We start from the raw sequence: 25,923 nt of genomic DNA, 5'->3' as shown, positions 1-25,923 counted from the left end.
ACACTATTAAATGTGACTACTTTTTGGTATACAAACATGCACTTATTATATTCACCTAAAAGACTAAAATAATGACCTACTCATATTTCAACCAAGTACATGTATGTGTTTTTCGTGTTACCATAATGGAAAAGATATATAAATTCACGTGCATGTGTGTACCTTCAACAAGCATCTCAGCAGTGCAGATCGCCTTGCCAAAGTCATTTGTCGCCACAGCACTGTATTTGCCAGAATCGGGGAAGACCGAGTCAGGAATGGTGAGGTAATGCATATCTTCCTCTGGGTTGTAGAAGATTTGGTGTTTCTCATCCTCAGTAATTGGTACGCCATTGTACTCCCACGTAACCTGATGGTACAAGGCATTTGTCATTATATATTAGAACAACATGCATGCCTAAAGCCGTAACCTCGTAATGATTAGTCTCATAACCTATAAAAGCCTTATAATAATGTCCTTATAATACGGGACCATGACGGAAGATGGAGAGTGAAAGGGTGACCAAACCCGCTCACAAGTGATTTATTCAAAACTGGATAGGCCCTACACGATCAGATCTATGATTCTGTTCGTAAGTGCCATGCAATAGCTGGCTGTAGACTTGACTTGACTTAAAATTAAGTATAACGCCTGTGAAAGTCGGTTGATCATGGTTCAGTACCCAGGCAGTAATAACAATAGTCAATACAACAAGTGACTTCCATACTGCCATACGTATCAATGACAATGTGCAACATGCTCGTATTACCATGTATCACTACCGCTGATAGGATTTATGTCTCCCTGAGTACTGCCGGAACGTACCCTGGGTACGGTCCGGTATATCGGAACGTACCCTGGTAACTATCTGATTACCAGAATCAGATCTAACCCTAACCCTAACCCTAACCCTGGTAACTATCTGATTATCTATAATAGTTACCAGGGTACGTTCCGGTATACCGGACCGTACCCAGGGTACGTCTCGGAAGTACCCAGGGAGACATAGACCTTATGAGCATCACTAGACCAAGAACGAACTTATAATGTCAAGTTGTGAAGTGAAAAGTTTTGCTTATTTTTATTTCACCCCTGACCATAAGTATAGCTCATAGGGTCTATGTCCCCCAGGGTACTGCCGGAACGTACCCTGGGTACGGTCCGGTATACCGGAACGTACCCTAGCTGGTCACTATTTGATATGGTTAGGGTTAGGATTAGGGTTAGGGTTAGGGTTAGGATTACGGTTCGGGTTCGGGTTCGGGTTAGGGAGTAGGCGTAGGCGACTCCCTAGACTCGTTAGTGGAGTAGGCGAGGTACGGTTCGGCATATTAGATAGTACCAGGGTACGTTCCGCCGCGGTTCCGGTATACCAGACCGTACCCAGGGTACGTTCCGGCAGTACCCCGGGAGACATAGACCCTCTCAGCATAAGTATAGCTGAGAGGGTCTATGTCCCCCAGGGTACTATTGGAGGGTACCCTGGGTACGGTTCGATATATATCGGAACGTACCCTGGTACCGGTACTATCTATATATCTGATATGCCGGACCGTACCTCGCCTACTCCACTAACGAGTCTAGGGAGTCGGCTACGCCTACTCCCTAACCCTAACCCTATCAGATAGTTATACTAGGGTACGTTCCGATATATCGAACCGTACCCAGGGTACCCTCCGATAGTAGGTACCCTGGGGGACATAGACCCTATATCATATATGGCTCATGCGCATAAGTATATTATCAGAAATGCATCCAACTGAATTACATCATATGGCAAATTAACTGGCGTAAGGCCGCACGTGGTATAATGCCTTATTTACCGCTAACACGAAATACCAATCTCTTCAGTAAACACGCTAACAACTTGTCACTACGTAGCTCTAGTACTATAGCCCGCGTACCGTTGCCGTCTAGTCACTACGCTACGCCTAACAAATTGCTGTTTCGACGACCCTGACGTTTGGGCCACTTGCAGAATTAAATACACGCGCCGCAGATAGATGGCGCCGAGCGGCTAACATCGTTCTATATAAAGGGACTCTAATATCGTAGTACAGCCAGAGCACGTATATCATAATATTATGATATATTATACGTTCTCTGCAAAGGCCGTATATAAAGCCATAGACTAAGAATTAAAAATATTGTTAGTCTATGATATATAACTACGTACGTACGTATAATTATGACAATTATACGTGCGTACGTATATACACATCACTGTTAATTTAATTGAATGCTACACTTTTATTTAAAATGCTCTCATATGGCGGCTAAAATGTTTTATAGTTTGTATAGATACGTGCGGGTCGTCAACTGCGTGTGTGCGTGCGTATGTGCATGCATTCGTGGGCTCGTACGTACGTACATGCATGCGTGTATTTATGTAGTATGTGTCTCTGCCTGCCTGCGTGCCTGCCTGCGTGTGCTTACCTGCCTACACCCACTAGCGGATTAAGGGCGGGGCAACAGGGGCACGTGCCCCGGGCCCCCCACATTTGGGGCCCCCACATTTAGAGTATCCTAAAATTTACAAAACTGTCGTAATTGTGATCCACAAAATTCTTAGCATGTAACGTTGAAGTGATGCGTTTACCATGCTGTTTCTCTGACTGAATTTTGCTGTTCAGCTGAAGGACACTTTCCCTAATACCAAAATTGCTCTGAGAATCTATCTTTCATTGATGGTCTCGAATTGTAGCGGTGAAAGGTCATTTTCAAAACTCAAGTTGATTAAAAATCACATGAGAACCCCGATGGGCCAACAGAGACTGGTAAACCTCAGTATTCTCGCTATCGAAAGTGACATTTTAAATTCGTTGATACACGATGAAATACTCTCTGAATTTGCAAGCATGAAAGTGCAGAAAAAATACAGACTATAGGGCCCCCACACAATTGCGTGCCCCGGGCCCCCCACACGCTTAGTCCGGCCCTGCCTACACCCCTGCCTGTTTGAGTGCATGCATGCCTACCTTTCTGTCCATCTATCTACTTATCTATACACCCATCCATCCATCCATCCAACCTACCAACCATCCGTCCGTCCGTTCGTACATCTACCCATCAATCCGTCCGTCCGTTCATATATCTACCCATCAATCCGTCCGTCCGTTCGTATATCTACCCATCAATCCGTCCGTCCGTTCGTATATCTACCCATCAATCCGTCCGTCCGTTCGTATATCTACCCATCAATCCGTCCGTCCGTCCGTCCGTCCGTCCATCCATCCATCCATCCATCCATCCATTTATCCATTCATCAATTCATCAATTCATCCATCGATAGATTGATCGATCGATCGATCCATCCATGCATCCATCTATCCATTGATCCACCCATACATTCATCATTCACCCATCCATCCATCCATCCATTCACCCACCCATCTATCTATTTATCCAGCTAACTAGCTATAGAAGACGGGGAAATGCAAGGCCGCTTTCACTCTCGTGGTTGCGCGCCTAAAATAACATTATACGGTACAACTATATCATTAACAAACTTGTAAATTTCATCACTCTGCTGTTCCCGATTGCTTTACGGTTGCTAAGACGTTTTTACTCCCTGAGTCCTCCGCTGAGTGACTCATCTTACAAACGACCCCAATGACACTATATATCCCGAGCATATCCATACACTGCGTCGATATTATGTATAACTATGGTAATATAAAAAATATTAAGTTACGCTGTCGTCCTTTCGGCGCGAAATTATTTTTTTTATAAAAACAGCGAGTTTCGCTGGAAACTATGCGCACACGGATTTTCACGGTAACAAACACCCCGTTCGCTGTTTTACCGTAGCCGTTACATGGCAATCTCCGAACCGCTGTGTGATGCGACCCTGCCGGATTGGAAGGTTTCTAGCTTCGGGATGATACTACAGGGCAGTAGGCTGAGCAAATTCCTAGGGGGGGGGCAAATTTAATGACTCAACTGTAAAATGATGACGGACAGGCGCAGCTCTTAATCGATATGCATAGCGTGGTGGGGGTGGGTCTAAAGGCCCCCGCACACGGTGCGCAGTCGGCGCGTGCCAAGGGCGCTGTGCAGAATTCGCACCGTGTGCGGGCTGGCGTGCGCCGTTGGCGCGCGAGAATGCGCGCGCAAAATATCTATCGTCTTTGATTTTTCTGGCTCAGCGCCGTTGGCGCGCGCCGAATGCGCACCGTGTGCGGGCTGATTTACGTGCGCAAATGGCGCGCGCGTTTAGTTCAGCGTCGTTGGCGCGCGCCGAATGCGCACCGTGTGCGGGGGCCTATAGACCCACCCCCACCACACTATGCATGTCGATTAAGAGCTGCGCCTGTCGTCCGTCATCATTTTACAGTTGAGTCATGAAATTTTGCCCCCCCCCCAGGAATTTGCTTAGCCTACGGCCCTGTAGTATCATCCCGAAACTAGAAACCTTTCGATCCGACAAGGTCGCATCACACAGCGGTTATTTACGATTATTAGCTAAGCTTGTTTTTGATTTTGCTCCAAAATCTAGGGGAGGAGCAGCTGCCCCCTTACACCCCATGCACAGGCTACGGCCCTGTACTAGCTAACGCCTTAACATGCATCCACTGCGAAAGAGCTACTCTAGTATGTATATTTTTTCATGAGATTTAATAGCGATAATATGAGCATAGTTTTTATGAAGCACGAAAAGTCAAATGATTTTTTATATAGATTAGGGGCACTACAATGCCTACATACGAGAGAACAGGGCCAGGAGTTCAATGTTACCTCATCGATTTAATTATTTTTGTCCATCATGCATTTGTACCGTATTTTATTTTGCTCGAACTTTCATGCAACTTTTCGCATATAAGCGGTAACATAAAACTTATAATTAAGCGAAATGAATCAGTGAGTACTCTTTAGAGCTTGACACGTATATTTTTATGTCGCGCACGCCGCATTTTTCGTGCGCGTGTGCGTGCGTCCATGTGTGTGTGTAATATATGATATGGATTATGTGGCGCAATTATGATAGATTTATAACGTACATAACTATCGCGCTCTTCGTACCAGACCGGTTAAGTAGAGAAATATTGTTCTAGCGCGTTGTTTGAGATATTATTGGAATCATATTGTTGTTCTGCGAACTAAATTTCAGTATAATAGAATAATACATAATCTAAACCGAATAGGACATGTTTGTTTTCAATATAAAATCACCTGGGGGATCGGTTCTCCGGTTACTTGGCACTTGAATACTGTAGGCTGATGTATTGGCACAAGCTGCGCCTCCAAGGGAATAATGAACTCTGGTGGGGTACCAGGAGGAACCTTCTCCTTCTTCTTCTTCTTTTTCTTTTTCTCTGGTGCTTCTTCTGGTGCTGATCATATGGGATTATTAATTAGCATTAAACTCGCTAATGCATTCATATTTCCTACATATATACGGCTATAAATTAATAAACATATATAAATATATATACGTATTTGTTTATTAAAATTGTAATTGGTTAGTCAATAAGAGATTTATTAATCTAAAAACATCTATAGTATCACACGCATGCTGTAAATAATCAAGATGCAGTTTTCCAATTAGTTTTCGAGTAATGTCAGTTTATATCGATTTGCGCTATGCCTCATCCGATTTGGGCTATAAATTTTCCATTTCTACTTGTGCGGGACCCCCCCCCCTACACTGACAATTTATGTGACGGTATATTTTTCATAGTTTGGCAGGGTGGGACTTATAACATGATATATTTATTTAGATAGTCTGGACATTTTAATAGTTAGTTATTATAAATCTCATTCTGCAATACTTTCTTACTGCGCACCTATTAGCTGACGATGTATGATCGCATGGCAAAGATTTATAGTTTAGTTAAATTTACGACAACTATAGTTGTTATAAATATGTGCATAATGCAAACTGCTCCAATTACAATTAAAAATGAAAAAATATTTAGAACTTCCACGTTAGAAATAGTTCATTCCTGACGAATATTATTATTGCAACGACCACCGTTTCTGAAAGCTGAAGATAATGTAACAAACGTCATTTACTAATAAAAAGTCCCCACAATCTTTAACGTATAATGGAAGTTTCACGTGACATAGAGCATGAAATATAATAGTTAACATCCACGGCGCTTGAGACCACAAACTGTCGCTGTGTAAGACGTGGCTTGTGTAATTGAAATCACTCCACGCGTTATGGCCAAACATGAGGGCATGGACTGAGACCACTGGTTAGATAACGGCATTTGCCATGCGGATGAAAGGTCCGATGTAATAGCCACATTATGCGCGCAATTAATTTGATTAATTAAACAATTAGTTAATAATTATATTAATAAGGTTAAAAACGTTATCCATTGCGGAAATGAAACTTGCTTGCTATATTCCCGTTTGTCTCGCAATGGGTGGTCAACAAGATAATTGGAGAACACGACGTTTCGTGTGCTTCCTCACTCGCAACGTCGCCGCATCACCTGACGAATTGTTGCAGTAGCACACGAAACGTCGTGTTCTCCAATTATCTTGTTGACCACCCATTGCGAGACAAACGGGAATATAGCAAGAAAATTATATTAATGTGCACAATAAGCAGCACAATTATGGTAATTTATCAATATATTATATCTATAATAAGAGATTAACGGAGTTTTGCGATGTGATTGCTGTAAATTCATTTTATCTGGATTTCAATACCAGTCTTGACAAATTCAAAGAAATCGGTATCACGTACTTGATGATGCGCAGTAGGAAAAATAGCAAATAGGTAAAGAATATACACGATTATCTCTAAGACCATTTTTTTAACAAGAAAAGAGAGTTACTGTGAGAATTATTCATGTTCAGTTTTAAACATTAAGACGAACACAAATACCCGTTAAAATGAATCAACAATATGAGTACATTTATTTTATTGAATGTCACAACCTGTTTTATATACACAACCTGATTAAATTAAACACTTTGAAATATTTCCCTCCACGACTCGGCGTTTTACACAGTTACACCGATTTCTGGAATGATAATAGAAGTCATCAAGTATCCAGTCAGTTAATGAATACCTATCATCCATACACCCTGTTCATTAGTTTTTGGGTTTGGTAGAACTTTATGAAACCCCCAACGTTGTACATACACACAGTTGTATTAAATCGTGAACGCACCGTGTTGAAATTTTATCAAGATTTTCCAAGCCCTAGAACTAGTATTAACGGTGTACACAGAGAATAGAGTTTCTCATATAGAGTGTACTTGATAATATCAGGCAATAATCTGTATAATTTATTATCTGACTATCCAACACCATTCAATCTACAAATTATAATATTAATATATGATTTTGCTAAATCAACGCATTATGCCAATTAAAAGTTTATATATATATATATATATATATATATATATGTGAATGTTTTGTGAAATGTCTTATTCATACTAAAATATATTATGTACACAACTTGGTCTTAAAACACGGGTCACAACCTTCTGCCGAGAGTTATTACGTTACACCTCTGTTTTAATGGTTATATTGCAGTTAATGAATTTCTTTACAAAAAAACACCAGCGCAAAATCCAACGATTTCATTATAATAGCCTATTAAGCAAGTAATGATGCACAGAGTCGCATGCATTTAATTGAATACTAATGTGAAGAGCATGTAAGGTATAAAGCATATCTAACATATCATGCCATGTAAATATACTGTACAAATGAACAGGAAACGTACTAATAATATGACACAGAATATGACAATAGCATGCTTATTACAGTCGCTTAATCTCATTTAGCACAAACTAGTTATTATTGCAAACTCTAGTGGCAAAATGCGTTAGTAACAATATTATACAAAAAACCAAATCAATTACAACTTAGTTGCATACTTAAGATTTACTGTGATCATCTCGTGACGTAAATTTAATGTTAGTTCTTAATCAAACCTCCAATATTTCCTATATACATGCATAAGCAATTTTCCTCACCACCCTTACCTAATAAATTTATATAAGATGCTATTCGACATGACATGATAAAAGTTCATGATAAAGTTAATGGATTCAAGTATTGTCTATCCTGTACACTACAGAAGTTATATTACAAGAATATTTATGAAATATCAGAATCAGCATGCCCAGTTTAAATTGGCACAACCATGATTCCTTGTAAGCGACTAAAATTATATCGCAGCTATATAAACAGATTTTTGACAAAGTAATACGTGGAACGGTTTAATACAATTATTACTGTACATGCATATTGGAGCTACCGTCATAAATCGAACCACGTTCACTAACATACTAGCACATGCAGTAGACGTTTCCATGCAAGTACATCGCGATTTACATAAACTGCAATGCAAAAACACTGGATTTACAATGCGACAACATGCAACGATGCTTTTTTCCGGGTCCTATTCACATATCTCAACTTTCGGTCATGCAAGCTGATTCATAACGAGGATGGTTGTAGAAGATTCGACTTAGTCAGAGCACACGAACGAATCAACACCATGCAGTTACACGCCTGAAATGAGTATTTACAGATACTTAGTAGGTACAATTACGAAATGGTATTATTGTTAGTATAGACCGGACTAAAATGGATGCGATTATTAGATTATATTTATCAGTGGAGGATTCTGAAATCGCAATAGAGGCTATGTATGGCGCTTATTGGTGCCATGGTATTTCTACCTTTTCCGCTACATATACAAATTTATTGTTATGATTGCTATGTAAAGATATCACTATATTTAGAATGATGAACAGATAAATTATTGCATCATATGCATAACCCTGATAATGCATAAATGCGTTTTCATCATAATCCCTCATCTGAATGTCTTTTTTCACTGCAGTTTAAATAATATACATACCTACATGAAACAATAATACTACGAATGGGGCTACAGTAGAGCTATCAAGAGCAAATCCAGAAATTTGATAACGGGGATCGATTGAATGCAGAGCAGAAGGGGACCCCCATGAATCTTTTTTTGGAACATAAGCAATTCGACAGATTATGACTATTTTCCATTTTGAAGAACTAATTATATTTGAACATCATCAACATCATCATCACTATAACAACATTAGAAAATCTGTCACAAGAGGGCTGGACTACTGAGTCTACTTCTGGGTTCATGCAGAAAAGGTTATGATTTTGACACTTACCAACTACGTCCAAATTGGCAACTGTTGTGGCCTCTCCAGCTGTGTTCTCTGCCACCAGTGTGTATTTGGCAATGTCTTCAGGGGTGCACTTTGAAATCTCCAAAATCTAAGTAAACACATTGCAGGTTAAATGAAGAACGAATAGGAAGAATTATAAATATTTAACAAAGTAATTTGTCATTATTAACCCCTGGTTATATATGTTACTTAATACATGGGATAGCAGTTCAAGAGCTGAGGGAACATTGCCCATTGTCAATCTAAGCAAATTGTACCTCTGTGTCATCATCTTCATAGATATGATATTTGTCACTTGGCTGCAACTTTGTCTCCTCCTTCAGCCACATAATTGTTGGCTTTGGCAATCCTGTGACTGTGCTCATGAACTTGGCATCGGTTTCCTAAGAGATAGACAAGAAACCAAGATACTCAAATGCTTTTCACAATATTGCAATATAATTATATGTAGGAGAGCATATTTAACCAATTTGGTACTTTTTCGAAAGTACTAACTGAAGTATCTTTAATTAAACATTGACTAAGTATAGTTCCCATATGGATAGTAAAATGGATATTCCCTTGCTTTCCTGACCTGCCTGTGTCTCACATGACACTATTAATTTCATGTATATGCAAAGCAAAGATGAATTCATCCAACTAATTGCTTTGCAAGCTTCTGTCCTCATAGGAACATAACACCGAATGAATTCAACAAGTATTATTCTCAGCATGCCCCACGGTTACATGAGAGCAGGTCATATCTCAAAGCGATTTAATAAATACCCCATGTTCAATTCTACCTGGGTGACCTTCTGATCTCTCAGAGGTTGGATAACCATTGGTGCCTCTTTCACTGGCTCAGTGATGAGCTCAGCTGTACACATAACTGTACCAAACTGGTTGGTTGCTCGGCACGTATAAGGAGCATCATCATCTAGTGTCACCTCCTTGATTGTAAAGTACACTGTTCCATCATCCTGGTATTCAACGCTAGATCAACGAAATCAATAGGAGCATGTTAGGTTTAAGATACCACATACGAGTGAATTAAGACCGAGGCAATTGCTGAAATATTACAGATTATATTAGCCAGATAATCAGATATACAACGTTGTTCTATCAGCAGTAGAAAACCATTATTCCCATTCCTATCCATCCCTGTTTCTTAAATATACTAAATATATAATACATATGTACACATACGATAACTTTTCAGATGGCACAATGTCCTGTTCGTCCTTCAGTATAGTAATTTCTGGTCGGGGTTTGCCTGCCACCTGACAATCAAATGTGACTGTGCTGCCTTCTTGTGTGACGGTTGACGACATCGTGGTGATGAAGTATGGTGCCTCGCCCTCCTCTACCTCTTCTACAAACATGTTACGAAACCACTCCAGCATATTTTGTTGAAACACGGCTATTGTGATACTACACATGAATGTGCTTATTTACTGCCTAAATGTGCTTTAACAGGCAATGTTATTCATGTAATATCGGCACCCATGTCCTGTGGTGACGAATCACTACGGATTGCTACTGTAACTGACCTTGTAATTTGATGGATCCTGTAGCACTAATCTTGCCAATTTCATTCTCCACGACAATTGTGTACTTTCCCACGTCTTTGGTAGTGATCTTCTCAATACGCAAGATGGAGGTGTACATGTGAACATCCGGGTAGAGAGACACTTTTACCCTCTCCGTCTCGACAATTTTAGTTTCCTCGAAGAACCATGTGACCTAGATGAAGTGTGAAGGGCCTTTGTGTAATATTAATTAAAATAAATTGCCACACATTTAAATATTTGATTTGTTATATTTTACAGCAATACAGAACTATAAAGTAGTTCTACTTTCAATTTGTAATATATCTAAGCCTGAACATACCGTAGGCCTTGGGTTTGCAATGAAACATGACTTGAACTCAGTCGTGGAGTGCTCCTTCACCGTCTTCTTCTTCGGTTTTAAAGTAAAGGTCGGCCTTAATCCTTCTTCTTCATCTTCAGTTTTATCCTCGGCTGCAAATAGAGGGTCAAACTAGACTGGTCCAGCTTGTGTTTTGCGCACACTTATCAGAAAGGGTAGTTCCATCAATTGCATTTTCATTCACGTTTTACTAGTTGTACTATAACGCTCTACAAACTGAATAATGACCTACTGAAGGCAGGGTAAACACAAGCACGCGTGATGATGAGTGGAAAGCAAAAGTATTCATTACGCATACCATGCACATGCACATAGTAATTCATTACACACGTTACTTAGAAGGCCATAGCTGTTACAATATAAGTTGAAAGGATGTTAAGTCATCACACCTGTGTCATCATCAGAAGCATGCATTGTTGTCTGTGTTGCGATGCAGCCTGCCAAGTTCTCTGCCTTTACAGTGTACAAGACCTCGGAATTGTCTGTTTCATGCACAGGCTGGGTTATGTTGAGGACATGCACATCTTCTTCTCCCACTTCAGACTCATGCAACAAAACTCCATCGCCATACCAATGCACTGTCAACCTTTTGCCGGAAATTTCACAATTCAGGTTGAAACTTCCACTATCATGCAACGGCGTGTAGGTTAGTGACTTAACAATCCTTGGTGAACGTAGGAGCTCGGACACATCTGGAACAGACGTGTCCATACCATCTACACCACCTACAGGTATAGTGGGATCTGTCGCAGATGAGGTTTGTGATCCTAATCCTGAGGAGTCTACTGGAGATGGCTCACTCTGCATCACGTTAGAATTTGATACATCACTAATAAGGGTGTCTATCACAGGTGATGTGAACAGGTCATGTGTCAGTTTTGGCCTCGATTTCGATTTCCTTTTTACAACGTCATAGTACTTGAATCCTTTCCCGGCTGGTTTTGCTACGTGTGCAGATATTTGAGATTTGCTGCGTTGATTTGCGGGTGCAGGGGAATCCGTGAAATCCCAGGAATCATTATCAGGCTTTGGACTGTGGGCATCTAGTATTGGTTCCTCTATAATCGGTGACAGGCAGGCTTCCGCAGAATGACTGTCAACATGCATATTAAACCACGCTGCAACGGATTCGCTTATCGGGGTTGTCTCTGCTGGTTCCTCCTCCTCTGTTATTGTATTCAATATGTCCTCAACGGCTTCTCCCACCTGTTGTTCAATTTCAGCTTCAGAATATTCATTGTCCCATTCTCCGATCACAATGAATTCAGGCGCACCTGAGCTCTCACTAGGATTCAACGATGGGCCTGTTGCTCTTGATAGATCATGCTTCAGCTTTTTAGTGACGTGTTCACTAGAACTAGCCACTTCATTCGATGAAGGCAACGTTCCTTCAGAAATTTGAGGCTGCGAACGCTTGATAGTTTTCACAGATGGCCGAAAATGAGGTTTCTTCTTTGATGGTGACACTGGAATTTTGTTTCCACTGAATGAGCTTGGGTGGGTATACAACCTCTGTGAGGAGTTAGACAATGGACTGCTATGTACACTGATGCTTTGAATAGGTGGTCGATCAACACATGAGGCTTGTGGAATTGCACTTTCTGCGCCATCATCTGGATGGAACTGATAAGGAGCAATCTTATCAAACAAGAGTTTCTTACCACTGAAATGCCTTTCCTTGGATGAGGAATTAGGTAAGCTTCGAGTAGAAGATTCATGTAACGTCGGAGTCCTATTCAGATTGTCGGCTTCCTCAAGATCAATGTGGAAAAATTTCGAATACCTTGCTCTCGGATGGGTGTGGTACACGTGCCGTTTAGGACTGGGATGTGACGACACTGAGAATTCGTCAACAAGGAACTGTGATTTTACATCAGATGGTGAATCTGGCACAGTTGGTGTTGAAGACGCATCTTCCACAGTGCACAGATTTCTTTCGTGATCTGTCTTCAACGTTGGATCATGTGTCACGGCGGCATCGGACAACACCTCGGTTTGATGTTGAACTGCTGACGGACTCGTCTCATCGTCTGCGTTCACTTTACATACGGGACTTGAATTCAATGTTTTGAAATTGATCTCAAATGCCACTGGTCTCCGAATTGGTAACGAAGCAGGTGCTGTTATCTTAGTTTCCATAGACGTTTGTTCACAGAATATGCCATCATCCTCTGCAGGAACGTTTTCTGGCTCTGCATCTGCATGTTTTACTGGTGCCATATGAGTTCTTGCAACTTCTGTCTTTATGCTTCCATCCTCTATGCGTGAACCAGTTTCATCACATGTTGGCAGGTGAGTTAACGATTCTAGCTTCACATCACTCAGGGGATCCATAACGAACTTCAGCATATCGTCTATTATACCCACGCATGCATCCTTGACTACTGACGCAACGTCCATATCATCGTAAGCATCCTTAAAATGTGCATCCGGGAGATCCTGCCTTGCACTTTCCTCAATGCTGACCGTTAGTGTATTCTCGTCAGGTTTGGCAATGCCCTCAATAACCGAAGCTATTAACTCATTTAAAACCTCCCTCACAACGAGATCATCCTGACCAGGTGACTGTAGTATGATTTCTACATGACTATCATCGTATGATCTAGATACCACCTCCACAACCCTACTCTGTACTGCAGTTGCCTCATTTATCACTGGTGGCGTTCCAGGACATGCATGACCTTCCACATCAATACTCAATGAAGGATCTGCGTTGGATACAGTTTCAGTGGGCTGATGAGGCTCTTTAATCTCTTCACTGTCAGTTATATATACATTCGTGTGCGTTCTCATGCATACTTCACGTGATTTGGTGTCAGTGGGTGTTGTTGTGTTGCTGAGGGCACTTTCCATGATGCTGTCTAGGACTGCTAACATGTCACAGTAGGCATCGTTGTTATCCTCGTGTGAGACCGGTACATCTACTTCTGCTTTTAATGTGGCTAGCACAAGGTTGTCGAGCTTGTCAGTCCCCTCAACAACGGAGGCTATTAACCCGCTCAAAACCTCTCTTACAATGGCATCGTCCTCATCAGGTAGTTGCAGTTTCATTTCCATACTACTCTCATCATAAGATACACAGGCCACTTCCAGTTCTCCACTTTGTATTGTAATTGGTTCATTCAGCACTGGTGGCTTTTCAAGATGTGCATGCTCTTCCATGTCAGCTCTAACTGAAGCAGCTGCATCGGGCTGTTGACACACATCCTCTTCGTTTACGTCTGTACTATCAGCTATATGTCTGCTTGTTTGTGCATTCCCATCTTCTTCAAGTGATCTGGCGTGAGTGGGTGTTGTTGTGTTGCTGAGTGCACTTTCTATAATGCTGTCCATGATTGCTAGAATGTCAGAGTAGGCATCGTCAGTAACCGAGATCGTTACACCTACGTGTGCCTCCAATGCGACAGGTGCATAACTCTTGTCAACAGTTATGCAACTTTCAAAATTGTTGAGCAGCAACTCCTCCTCTTGAGTTTTATCATGACCGTTCTGACGGTCATCAGTAGGGGTGAATACTAGCCCACTTTCTACTGCTTCACATGGACTATCCTCAGCTGTACGTGCCGGACTCTCTAGTTCAGCGATACTCAAGACACGAGGACGTTCCTGATCATTGGAGGAAAACATGATAAACTCATCACCTCTATCCATAGCTTCTTCGATGGTATTCACCTCTACAGCTTCCACGGGAACAGCATCATCTGGAGTTGGTGTGCGTTGACCAGAGTCAGATGTGTTTTCGATATCTGACGGCACCGCATCCTCAGCATGCATTGCATTTCCATCTAACATGATGGCTACGTAGTCACTGCCATCTACAGTAGATGCATCAGAGTCATTAGCAGATTCATCTAGTTGCTCATAACTCGCTCGCCTGAGGGCATATTCTTTCTCTACAACTTCCTGCGCATGCTCAGCAGGAACGTACATGCTAATGGGCTTCGGTGCCATTTTTACTTCCGGCTCCACATCACTGTAATCACTAGTGGTGTAATCACTGAGGCCTTCATCAACCGCAAGAGGGGCAAAGTAAGCCCTCTCAACATAGATCGGTGCCTTAATGACTGTTTCCTCGTCACTGCTAGCATCAACAAAGCCTATTTCGTCCTCACTGCCTTCTGCTGTGGGTGTCTTGATTGCAATAATGTCTCCAAGCTCCTGTGAAGCAGCTCGTGTCAGTCGGGAGCGGCGGTCATGTGGAAACTGTTGCATGACTTTTATTGCGTCAAAGTGGCTGATTCTAAGAACCTCTCTTTTTCTTTCAACAAGGTACGACTCGTCGTCTCGGTGGGGTATCTCAAATACAACCGTCCTTCCAAATGAAACTCCTCGTTTTGTCGTTCTATCTGTGTGAGGGCTATATTCTGAATCTGACATGTCTTTTTCTTCGGAATCTGAAGTGCTGCCACATGACGCATTGAAAAATGATATTGGTGATTCAGACAGAAGTGACAGTCTTTCCGATTCAACAGCATTTTCATCTCGTTTGTCCCAATCGATTGTTTCAATTTCGTCATTCGGATCACCTTCGTTTCCATGAGGATGAGTAGTGTCTACAACATCTGGCGGTAGTTGCTGTACATCTGGTTCGTGTATGTCTGGTGAAGCTCTGCTCCAGTTTACGAGTTTATCGAGGACTTTCGTAAATCCGGACTTTGCCTTTGGAGGGGCCTGCTGTTCAACTGGAGGCTCAGATCTGATTACTGATACTTCCACGGTTTTAGATTTTGCTCTAAACACTCTAGGCTCATGTTCATACTCTGTTATTGAAAATTCAGAATCTGAGGAGCTTTCCGCTACACCAACATAATCATCTTGAGGATCCATGATATGGTATTCCACATTTCCTTCAGGGTGGTAGTCTATTACAGGTGTGGCACTGTCAATAGATGATACTGCTACAATGCCTGGCTCCTCGACAAGGGTATCCGTTGATTGCCAGGCTTCAATGAAATGCTCGTCAATAAGTGTCTCTGATGATGACGCTATGTCAGTGTACGGCATTTTATCTCTATCATCAGTGATGCTTTCAGTAGAATCTGTAAATGGTTTCTTGCGCTTTACATTTTCTCGTTTTTTCTTGAATGATTTATGGGCTGACATCTCGTCATATGAGCGTTTAAAGAAGGCGACGTGGTATTCCTCTGTGTGTGTTTTCATTTCATAACTGACACTTGCCGTCTCCTCGTCATGTTTCACCAACATTTGTGCTTGTACATGTCTCTCTTCATGTGCTCCCGGGAGGACTGCACGTTTTTCTACATGCGCTGAAGCTGCTAAACGGTCCACAGAATGAGGTGTCTGTGTATTACTAAGGGATATATCTACAACAGCCGGATCCCTTGTTGAGAGCGTTGTTTCCGTAGCGTGGAAAAATTCATCTTTGGGTAACACTGCAAAAAGTGTTATTTCGGTATTCGACTGAGATAAGCTTGTATTCTCCAATGTCCGGGAATCAGAGTCACAAACCGTTGTTGGGTCACGAGCCTCTTCTTTCCCCACTGTAGTTTGTAATGTGGTGCTTTCACCTGCCAGCTTACCATCGAGGTTATCAACTCCTGTTAGCTCTTGTTCAGTGGGAGAAAGTTCTACTGCAACAGACTGTACGACACCTAATGTATATTGAGTGTGTGAGTGAACTGAACTATACGTGTCCACAGTTGGGCAGAATCCTGTGAGATCATTTCCTGCCAGAATCTTTAGCTCTTCTGTTTGAATGTCAGACAATATGTCAGCAATTTCGACATTACTGGTAGACGTTTCCTTCATACTGCCTGAAGAGTCCGACTCGTGATCTGGTTCTGTGCATGATGATTTCTCGAGAGGGTCGGGCAACGTGGTAATGTTATCACTTACGTGATTTACCTCACTCTCAGTCTTTTCTACTGTTTCTGTTTCCAACTCGAAACTCAAATTCAACAGGTTTTCCCTAGAATGCCCTGTCAAGTGTCTTGGTTCATCTTCGTAAGAAACAAGGCTCATCTGACTGAGCTCATCCCAAGCTGGACTCTTAGTTTCGCTAGTCACGCTACTGGTATCCCCACACTCTTGATCATCATCAATAATAATCGCATACGCGTGACCTTCTATAGGGACCGGTGTCTCATCGCGGAAAAATGGTGGATCCTCTTCTGATTCCGATTGTGTCCTACGCCACGTGTCCTCCTCGCTCGTCGTATTGTCAACAAACACCTCAATCGTCTCACAAAGGTCCTTGATTTGTGTTTGAGCGAGGCTGTTCTCTTCAACTTGAACAGTAATGTCATCATGAGTACTACTGAGGTCTTCTTCCGATGACGTTCCAATACTGCTTTCATACACAGTCAGTGTTCTGGAAACAACCTCCTGTCTCACCTCATCGTCGACCTCAAACACAACATCATACTCAGATAAGTGTGGTAGCATGTATGATACCTCAGCGGTCGACGACTGAGATTCTGCCTCGCTATGCTCTGCACTGTCACCAAAATCTATCATCTTTTCCACGTCTACAGTGACATGCGTTAGTATCGTCAACTCTTGACTGCTACTAGAGGCATCGTCGGACACTTCTGCTTGTTCGTGTATTGTGTCCAATTTGTCACTGAAGCATTTGCCCATGCGTAATCCAGTTCTAATGTCGGAAATATCTGCTGCGAACTCCTCTTCCTGAATGCCAGCAGTAAGGATTTCTGTACGTTCAGAGGCTGGGATATCGTCTTCATACATTGGTTGATATTCATCATCATCGTCATCAAGCAAAGGTGGTGGGTATGGTGGGCAGCATGTGCCACTGCCAGCGGGCATGTCAGTACTGAACTCTTCTTCCACCACTATCCGATTGTACAACTGGTCAAACGCATCTCCATCCATTGTGAGCAGTAATGATTCCAGGGTGTGATTTGCAACTAGTTGCTCTGAAATCATATGAACCGTCGTGCCTTGCACCTGGTCTTGTAGTCTCTCTTTAGCCTCTATAGGCATATCGTCAGAGTCATCCGAAGCAGCATCATTTAGTTGATCATCGCGTGCATTTGTACCACTTCCCAACGAGGCCTGAACAGTTATCTCCGATTGCTTCTCCACTACAACTGTTTCTTGAATCGGGGCTATTCCGTTGTCTGGTAATGTATGATTTCCATCGTTAACGTCATCACGGCTCTCCACATGCTCATGTATATCTGCGTCAGGTGTGCTATCTGTTTTATCTTTATCCGTATGTAAAGCTTGATCATCCTGAAGCACGCATACATCCGAAGGTAATACGGTTGTATCAGCTTCCTTTTTCTTTTCTTCCGAATGCTTTAGTAGTCTTGCGAAAAGACTGGATTGTGAACACTTGTCTCCTGTAGATACAAATGACTCAACAGCTTTTGAAATTACATCCTCTATCGAATACTGATATATTTCAGGTTCCATGAAACTTTCCAGCTCAGTTACTGAAGGCTGTGTGGTAGTGCTCAACAGTGTGTCTACTGTACTAGAATCTGGTTGTAGCGCTATTTCGTCTTCTGGGGTCTCTGTGGGTGACTCAGGGACAATGGCCACTTCAAGCGCCTGCGATGACAACTCTTTGATCCCAATAACGACAAACGCAGTTTCTCCAATCGACTCACGTTCATCTGATGCGGCAAGAAAACTTCCTGCAGAAACTTCAGCTTGGCAGATTTGCTGCGAACTGGCTATCAACTCATCTTGAACAACAGTTACGTCTGACTCAGCATCCTTTGATTCGGTGTTCATGCACGTCTTCCCTTCGTTGTGTGGTAACAGTAGATCACTGCTACATTCCGCAATCTGGTCAGGCATTCTCGTCTCAATGCTCGTACTATCTACTTGATTTACTGCAGTCGGGTTTGGTGTACGTGGTTCCACCTCAACTTCAGAGTCTAAGAGTTCAGCGTTCAGTTCGACCGGAAATATTGTTTCTATGAGATTAGTTTGAGAAATGACAGTAACTATACGGCTGAGGTTTTTCACTTTACTTTCATCTAGTGTTTCCAATTTGTTTTCATCTCTGGGAATATCATGGACTCCAGTGTCTACACTTTCATTTCCCTTAGGATGTATTTCATCTGTCTGTTGCATTTTCATCACAATGTCTGTTGACTCACGCAGCAGTATGTCAGTTTCTCTGTTTTCATACTCCACGGTTTCTTGCTGACGTGTTACGTGAAATGAATCAGCTATGCTAATGTATTCATGCACGATAGCACCGTTATCAGGCTTGAGAATTGCCAGATATTCTTCTACCTTCTCTTCTATGGGCGGATGTATGGGCTCTAACAGCGGTTTTGGTGTTCCACACACATCTACACATTTCACAGTTGGTTGCTGATCATAATCGTGATGTGATTCTACACTTAAGTTGTCTTCTTTGCTAGCATGCTCTGATGTCTCCACTGAACCGATATTGTCACCCAATGCCACATCCCATGCCTCATCCATCTCCCCGATAAGTAGGTATGGTGCTTCGACTGATTTTACGTTAGATTCAGAAGCTGAATCTAAGCTTTTCCCTGCTATGACTTGTAGATCAGAAGTCCTAGACTTTGGTGCACTGGTATCACTTCCAGATTTCAAACCTGTGCTCACAGAATCTTCAGTTTTTATACTCTTGAAATCCAGTTCTGCTTCAGGGGGATAACTTTGGACAGGTTTGGCATCAAATGTTGTTCTGGGTGTTTCACGTTCTATATCCAAATTGATATATGTTTGATTCTCACTCTCACTGATATCAGTTCCACATATCTTTTCTACGCTATAGGTTTCGGGGTCAGCATCCTTGAATGTAGCTTCCAAATGCCTGAGAGAGACATCATAGCTTTCGGATGCATGTTGAGGGATGGCAAGGCTTTCAAATGCCACTTCAGTCTCAGTGTGTAGATCAACCTGATCTGGTGAAGTGGCAGTAACACTTCTGACCGTATGTTCTGTATCTTGATCAGTGAACGAAGGAAGAAATATATCACATTCCCTTATCGTCAACGTATTTGCCATGTCGACCTCTTCTCGTACAGACGCTGAGCATTCTGCAGCCAGTGATGTAAACTCAGCCGTGTCGCACACTGTTGGCCTGTACTGCATATCGACAGCCTTTGTCTCTACAACTTCTACAGTGTCAACTACATTAGTCTCAGGTGTACCAAGGTCCCTTTGGTCTACTATATCGATATAGTTAGTAGTGTCAATGTTCAGCTCAACACTTTCTTCCACAAGGGATTGGTGCGTGTGTTGCATTTCAACTTCAGAGATATCCTTCTCCTCTTGAACATACTTCTCTTCATCTGATTTCATATCTGGTTGATCGCCAAATGCATCCGGCTTCATGTCTTCCTTAGGATTCAGTATTGCCTTTGCTGACTCCACGCTCGAGTCGGGTGTAGTTTTGTCAGGGGAATGTTGCTGGAGTTTTCCTGCTACGAGTTTGTCATCCTCACATGATTCGTCGGCTGTGTCATCTTCATCAGCTAGAAATATTGTTTCAATCCGCGTGAATTCCTGATACCCCCTTGCAGACAGCTCCACATCCTTGCTTAATGTTTCAACACTTTCTTCGTCATCAGCTGCAAATATTGTCTCAGCAACTGAGCGGTTCTGAAACCCTTTCACTGTTAGGTCAACGTTTGCATCTTCTGTTGCAATTTCTTCGTCAGGCAAAAGTAAAGAATCAGTCAGGTGCATCTCACATGTTTCCACACGAACATGTTTGTCAAGATCTCTTACATCTACATCAAACTGTTCGTTAACCCTTGCTGGAAAAATGTGCTGCGCATGCACATCTTCTACTTGCGAGTGCTTGTTTTCTGCTTTAGCTGTCGCAATACTTTTCACAGAAAGTGGTGGGTGCGTGGTTGCAGACACAGTTGCTGTTCTTTCCAATACTATTGAATCTGGGAACTCGATACTTGGTATACTAATATGAGTTTTGTGTAGCGAAATACGAGATAGCTCCGTAGGGTTCATCTCTGCTCTCTCGCTAGCAACGTTGACAACATTATCGTTTTCCAGGGTGATCTCATTCTGTTGTCGTTCTTGGTCATCTGAAACCTGTTGCGATACATAAGATGAATCCTGCAGCAAATCCTCAGCCATGCTATGAACTAGCATATGTTCTTGCTGTGCATCACCTAATACGGCAACTGCCGCATGATCCGCTGAGCCCTCTGTGTCAGGAATGCTATCTTCTGGTGGAATGCAAAGGTCAAGTCTTGAGGCTTCTGTGCTGTTCGTTAGTGTCAATTCACTTTTGTTTTCATTCTCGATCTGAGCTAAGAAAATCACATCTGGAAAATCTAACTCGGCAAGAGGCACTATTTCGCATTCTGTTGTCTTTGTCAGTTTCATCATGCCATTATTAGCCGCAGTAGTTTTAATTTCGGATAAACCCCTCTCATCATCGGTATCTGGGGTGATTTCCTCTAAAACTTCCAAGTGTGCTGTAGTTTCTTCACATACCTTTTTGACATTTGATGACTCTACGTCCGAGTCGGATGTTGTTTTGCCAAGTGAATGCTCATGGGGTTTTTCTGATATGAGCTTGTCCTCCTCACATGATTCGTCCGGTGTGTTATCGTCATCAGCTAGAAATATTGTTTCAGCTCGCATGAATTTTTGAAACCCCCTTGCAGACAGCTCCACATCCTTGCTTAATGTTTCAACACTGTCTTCGTCGTCAGCTGCAAATATTGTCTCGGCAACTGAGCGGTTCTGAAACCCTTTCACTGTTAGATCAACGTCTCTGTTTGCATCTTCTATTGTCATCTCATCGGGAGAATGTGCCGACGCAGTCAGGTATACGTCATGTGTTTCAGCCGGAACATATTTTTTGAGATATCCCACATCCACTTCAAATTCTTCACTTATCTTTATGGGAGAAATGCGCTTGAGTTTTAAATCGTCTACGCATGATTCATTAGCAACTGCTTCAGATCTTGGTATAGAACCGAACGTATCTGTACTCTCCAGTGTTACAGTTTCCGGAAATTCCATACGTGTCAGAACAATATTAGTCTTCTCTAATGATGGATGACACGAATGTATAGTCATAGCTGTTGGTCTTGCATCAGTTTCTTTTATAGTGCTCTCGCCTACAAGTATTTCACTTTGTTTCTGGTCCTCTTCAATGGAGACCTGATCTGCCACAGAAGTAGTTTGCTCAGGCTCTTCAACTACGCTAGGAATGGGCAAATTCTCTTCCATGCTATCACGAATGTTCAGTTCTGTACTCACTTCCACAAGCACTGGGTATATGATTTTGACTTCAAATTCGTATACATCAATCTCCTCTTTGATAGAGGTTTCTTCATCTGATTTCTCACTTGGTTGATCTTCTGATACAACCAGCTGCAGGCCCCCTTGGTTACTGAGTTCATCACACGACGAATCCGTTACTCTGTCTGATATCGTCTTGAAAACTTCCTGAAAGTTTTCCACAGTTAATTCAGCAGCCCTGATTGAGTCTGTACACATGTCTTCTTCACTAGCTGGAAATATTTTCTCTGCAACGGAAAATTCCTGAAACCCTTTTGCAGTTACCTCAGTATCCGTCACCGATTCCATGTTGTTTAAGTCATCATCGGCTGGAAAATTTTTCTCAACTGTTGAGCGACTTTGAGAGGGTTTTACACTTTGTTCAACATCCTTGCTTGATACTTCTTCTGTGGCTTCCTCAACGGCGAGAAATATTGTCTCAGCTACTGACACTTCTTGAAACCCATTCCCAGTTAGATGCACATCGCTGGTTAATTCATCTCCTTCTTCTTCTCGCACATCAGGAAATATTGCCTCAGCTACTGACACTTCTTGAAACCCATTCCCAGTTAGATGCACATCTCTGGTTAATTCGTCTCCTTCTTCTTCTCGCACATCAGGAAATATTGCCTCAGCTACTGACACTTCTTGAAACTCATTCCCAGTTAGATACACATCTCTGGTTAATTCGTCTCCTTCTTCTTTCCGCACATCAGGAAATATCGTCTCATCCCAGTTCATCTCAGACGTCTCCACATGATGTCTCGCGTCGACATCTGTTACGTTGAGGTCAAAGGATTCATTACTTACAATTGACAAAATGTGTTCTAATTGTACATCATCTACTTGGTCTTCCTTGCTTCTGCCCAACTCCTCAAGAGTGACAGCATCTGGGAATTTTACTTCAGGAATCTGTATGATCTGTCCGCTATCGCTCATGTGCGTGGATTCAGGTAACAGGGCGGAATTTACTTCCTCGAGTGTTACAGTCTGTGTAAATTCTATGAATGGAATAACAACGTCGTGCAATAAAGCATGATATGCGTCAATAGTTTCCATTTCGGTTTTCTCGTCGTGACAAGTCAGCATAGCACCCTCAACGGACATGTATATGGTTTCAGTTTTCAAATGTTCAGTTGGCTTCGTTTTAAGGCTACCTGCCACAGAATCATCACATGTTGAGGTGACGGCCAATGTAATGTCTTCTGATGCGCTTTCACATTTAAGATCTTCGTGTACTATGGCATCCTCACTGCCATCAGCTGTCAGTGTAACCATTTCTTCTTTTGAAAGTTCAGTGTCAATAGCAAAGATACGTTCCTCGTCCCTGCTTGGTTCAACCTCAATCTTATGTGATGCATAACCATTATCATATGTTGCCATTCTCTCATCACCATCTGTTTCATTATTCAATGCTGAATCCTTATTGTACTTTAATCCTCTAGGCACTGCGACATTCTCTGTTGGTTCGATTTCAAGCATGACAACGTTTGGAAACACTGAATCGTGCAGGGCGATCTCAGATGACTGCAGGGTGGACATTCTGATATCATGCGTGTCGTCTCTCAAGTTTTCTGGCTTAACATCATCGGTCATATGAACATCCACAGGTGACTCAACTGTCATCTCAGTCACACATGGAATTATGTGACTTTCATGCCTAACTTCGGGCACTTTTGAGAGTGCCAGCATTTTCTCTTCACAACTGTCTACCAAAGTTGTAATGAATTCTTGCCTTGTTACTTCAACCGACGTGCTTACTTTCTCTGTCATATTTGATGTGTCCACCGATCCAGTGGAAACTGGAAATTCACTTAAGTGAATCGATGTCGTAGGAACCAAGCTAGTTTCCTCTGTCACGTTTTCACGTGTTAACTCATCTAACAATACAATGTTTGGAAAATGTAATTCATCGAGAGAAGCTACTTGTTTATGATTCCATCTGGATAACTCTTCCTCTGTGACAGTAATGGTGTTCTCCTTAACCATGACACATTCAGCACTTGCCTCCCCTTCACCAGGGATGATAACATCTGCATGTGCCACCTGAGCTGGCCTTCCAACAACGGCCAGTACAGTCATCTCCACACATTCATCAACAGACAGAAATACCTCGTCTCTTTTGGAAGTGTTCACACTAATGTGAGGTATTCCATCGGTCGTGTCCATGTGAGCATGTTTCGTATGCGTCTCAGACAATTCTTCAATCGCATATAAAGGTACTTGGCATGTGTCCTCTGTGGGTGACCCTGAACTGGTAATAATGGTCTCGGACTCATTGCTTTCCACTGTTTTTGCGAATCCTGATATATCTGACTGCACTAATGAATACTGGTTCACATTCATGGTCCCTTTGGATTTCCTGGCTGGCGGTGTCTCAGGGAGTGAGATCGTAGAAGCCCTGCGCATATCTAACACTTCGATAAACTCCTCACCATCCGACTCTGAGTTTTCTACATTACACTCGAGATTTTCTTGAGAAGATGTTAGCAACTCGTCAGGAATTTCCATTAGTGCGTAATCGTTATCTTGTTGGACAGCACACTCTATGGGAGATTCAATGCCTCTGTGCGACACATCAGATTGTACCAAGGTGTGCTGAACAAAGTGGACACTCTGTTCCTCTAGCTTGACTGCACCAATATTCTCTGGCAGGGATAGTTTTGATGCTCGGCGAATATCCAAGATGTCAACCATCTCTCCATCAGAACTGTCTGAACTTCCATAGGTTTCGCCTATGCGCTCATCTCTACCTTCGTCTGTTTGGCGATTGGGTTTATCAATGATGATGATGTTATCGTCAGGATTCCATACGAGATCAGACAACCTGCTTTTGACAGGTTCCTTCCGGATAGAACTATCATCTGGTGAGCTAGTAGCTGCTGGGATCTTAACTTCTACATCAACAGATTCCTCTGGATACAGAGTTAGATGCTCCTCTGGGTAGCCCCGAAACTGTTCATCCCTTGATAACGCAAGCTGAAATATGGGTGGGTTTGTTTCGACACTTGTGGTAGTGACTACTGTCTCAACATAAGGTTTTGAATGAGTGGTTATTTCCTTATCGTACAATTGTTGAGAGCTGGAAGACTCAATCAATGGCCTGGGATCAATGGTGGACACTGGTCTATCATCTGTGAAGCTATTATCTTGAACTTCAGAGGGTGACATGGCTACAACTTCTTCGCATGAGTCACTTTCATGAAGGAATTCACAGCTCGATGACCTGGGATGTGACAATATGATTTCAGTATCATGCTGGGCCTGACCATCATTCACATCTAGCTGTTGGTCTTCTAAACTCACTTCGATTCCAGCGTCTTCACTCGTCGAGACATGCATTACTGTTGACCTGACATCATGCAACATGCAGTTTAGTTCAACTACCTCTTCAGTCATAACCAAGGGAGCTGACACAGTAGAAATATAACTATCGGGCATTTCCTTTACAGGGGAAACCACTGGCGTGTATTCGATTTGTTCTGACGATGTAACTTCTGATTCTAGATCCTCAATATGAGAGTCAAGTTCGTGGTCATCGCTCATGTATGTGGTGAGTTCAGTATCTGAGGAACTAGCAGTTCGCTGTCTGGAAGCATGCAGATTGTCTTCAATTTCCTCTTCACAAAACCATGCTGTTAAATAAG

General features: G+C 42.3%; 1 protein-coding gene across 1 annotated transcript in view; it reads right to left on the bottom strand.

The window, feature by feature from the left end:
• The window catches only part of LOC106806630 (titin-like), a 165,642-nt gene that overhangs the window by 97,223 nt on the left and 42,496 nt on the right, over positions 1-25,923 (bottom strand). The window contains exons 36-44 of the mRNA XM_014808636.1: positions 11,434-25,911; positions 11,006-11,136; positions 10,666-10,858; positions 10,322-10,487; positions 9,919-10,108; positions 9,394-9,519; positions 9,119-9,224; positions 5,153-5,313; positions 163-349 (exon numbers count right to left, since the gene is read on the bottom strand). Coding sequence (XP_014664122.1) covers positions 163-349; positions 5,153-5,313; positions 9,119-9,224; positions 9,394-9,519; positions 9,919-10,108; positions 10,322-10,487; positions 10,666-10,858; positions 11,006-11,136; positions 11,434-25,911 — 15,738 coding nt within the window. The remainder of the gene's footprint in view (positions 1-162; positions 350-5,152; positions 5,314-9,118; positions 9,225-9,393; positions 9,520-9,918; positions 10,109-10,321; positions 10,488-10,665; positions 10,859-11,005; positions 11,137-11,433; positions 25,912-25,923) is intronic.

The sequence above is a fragment of the Priapulus caudatus genome, unplaced genomic scaffold, assembly GCF_000485595.1.
Source record: "Priapulus caudatus unplaced genomic scaffold, Priapulus_caudatus-5.0.1 Scaffold9, whole genome shotgun sequence".
Lineage (NCBI taxonomy): Eukaryota > Metazoa > Priapulida > Priapulimorpha > Priapulimorphida > Priapulidae > Priapulus > Priapulus caudatus.
The sequence above is the reverse complement of the archived record's forward strand: the minus strand, read 5'-3'. Positions and strand labels throughout refer to the sequence as shown.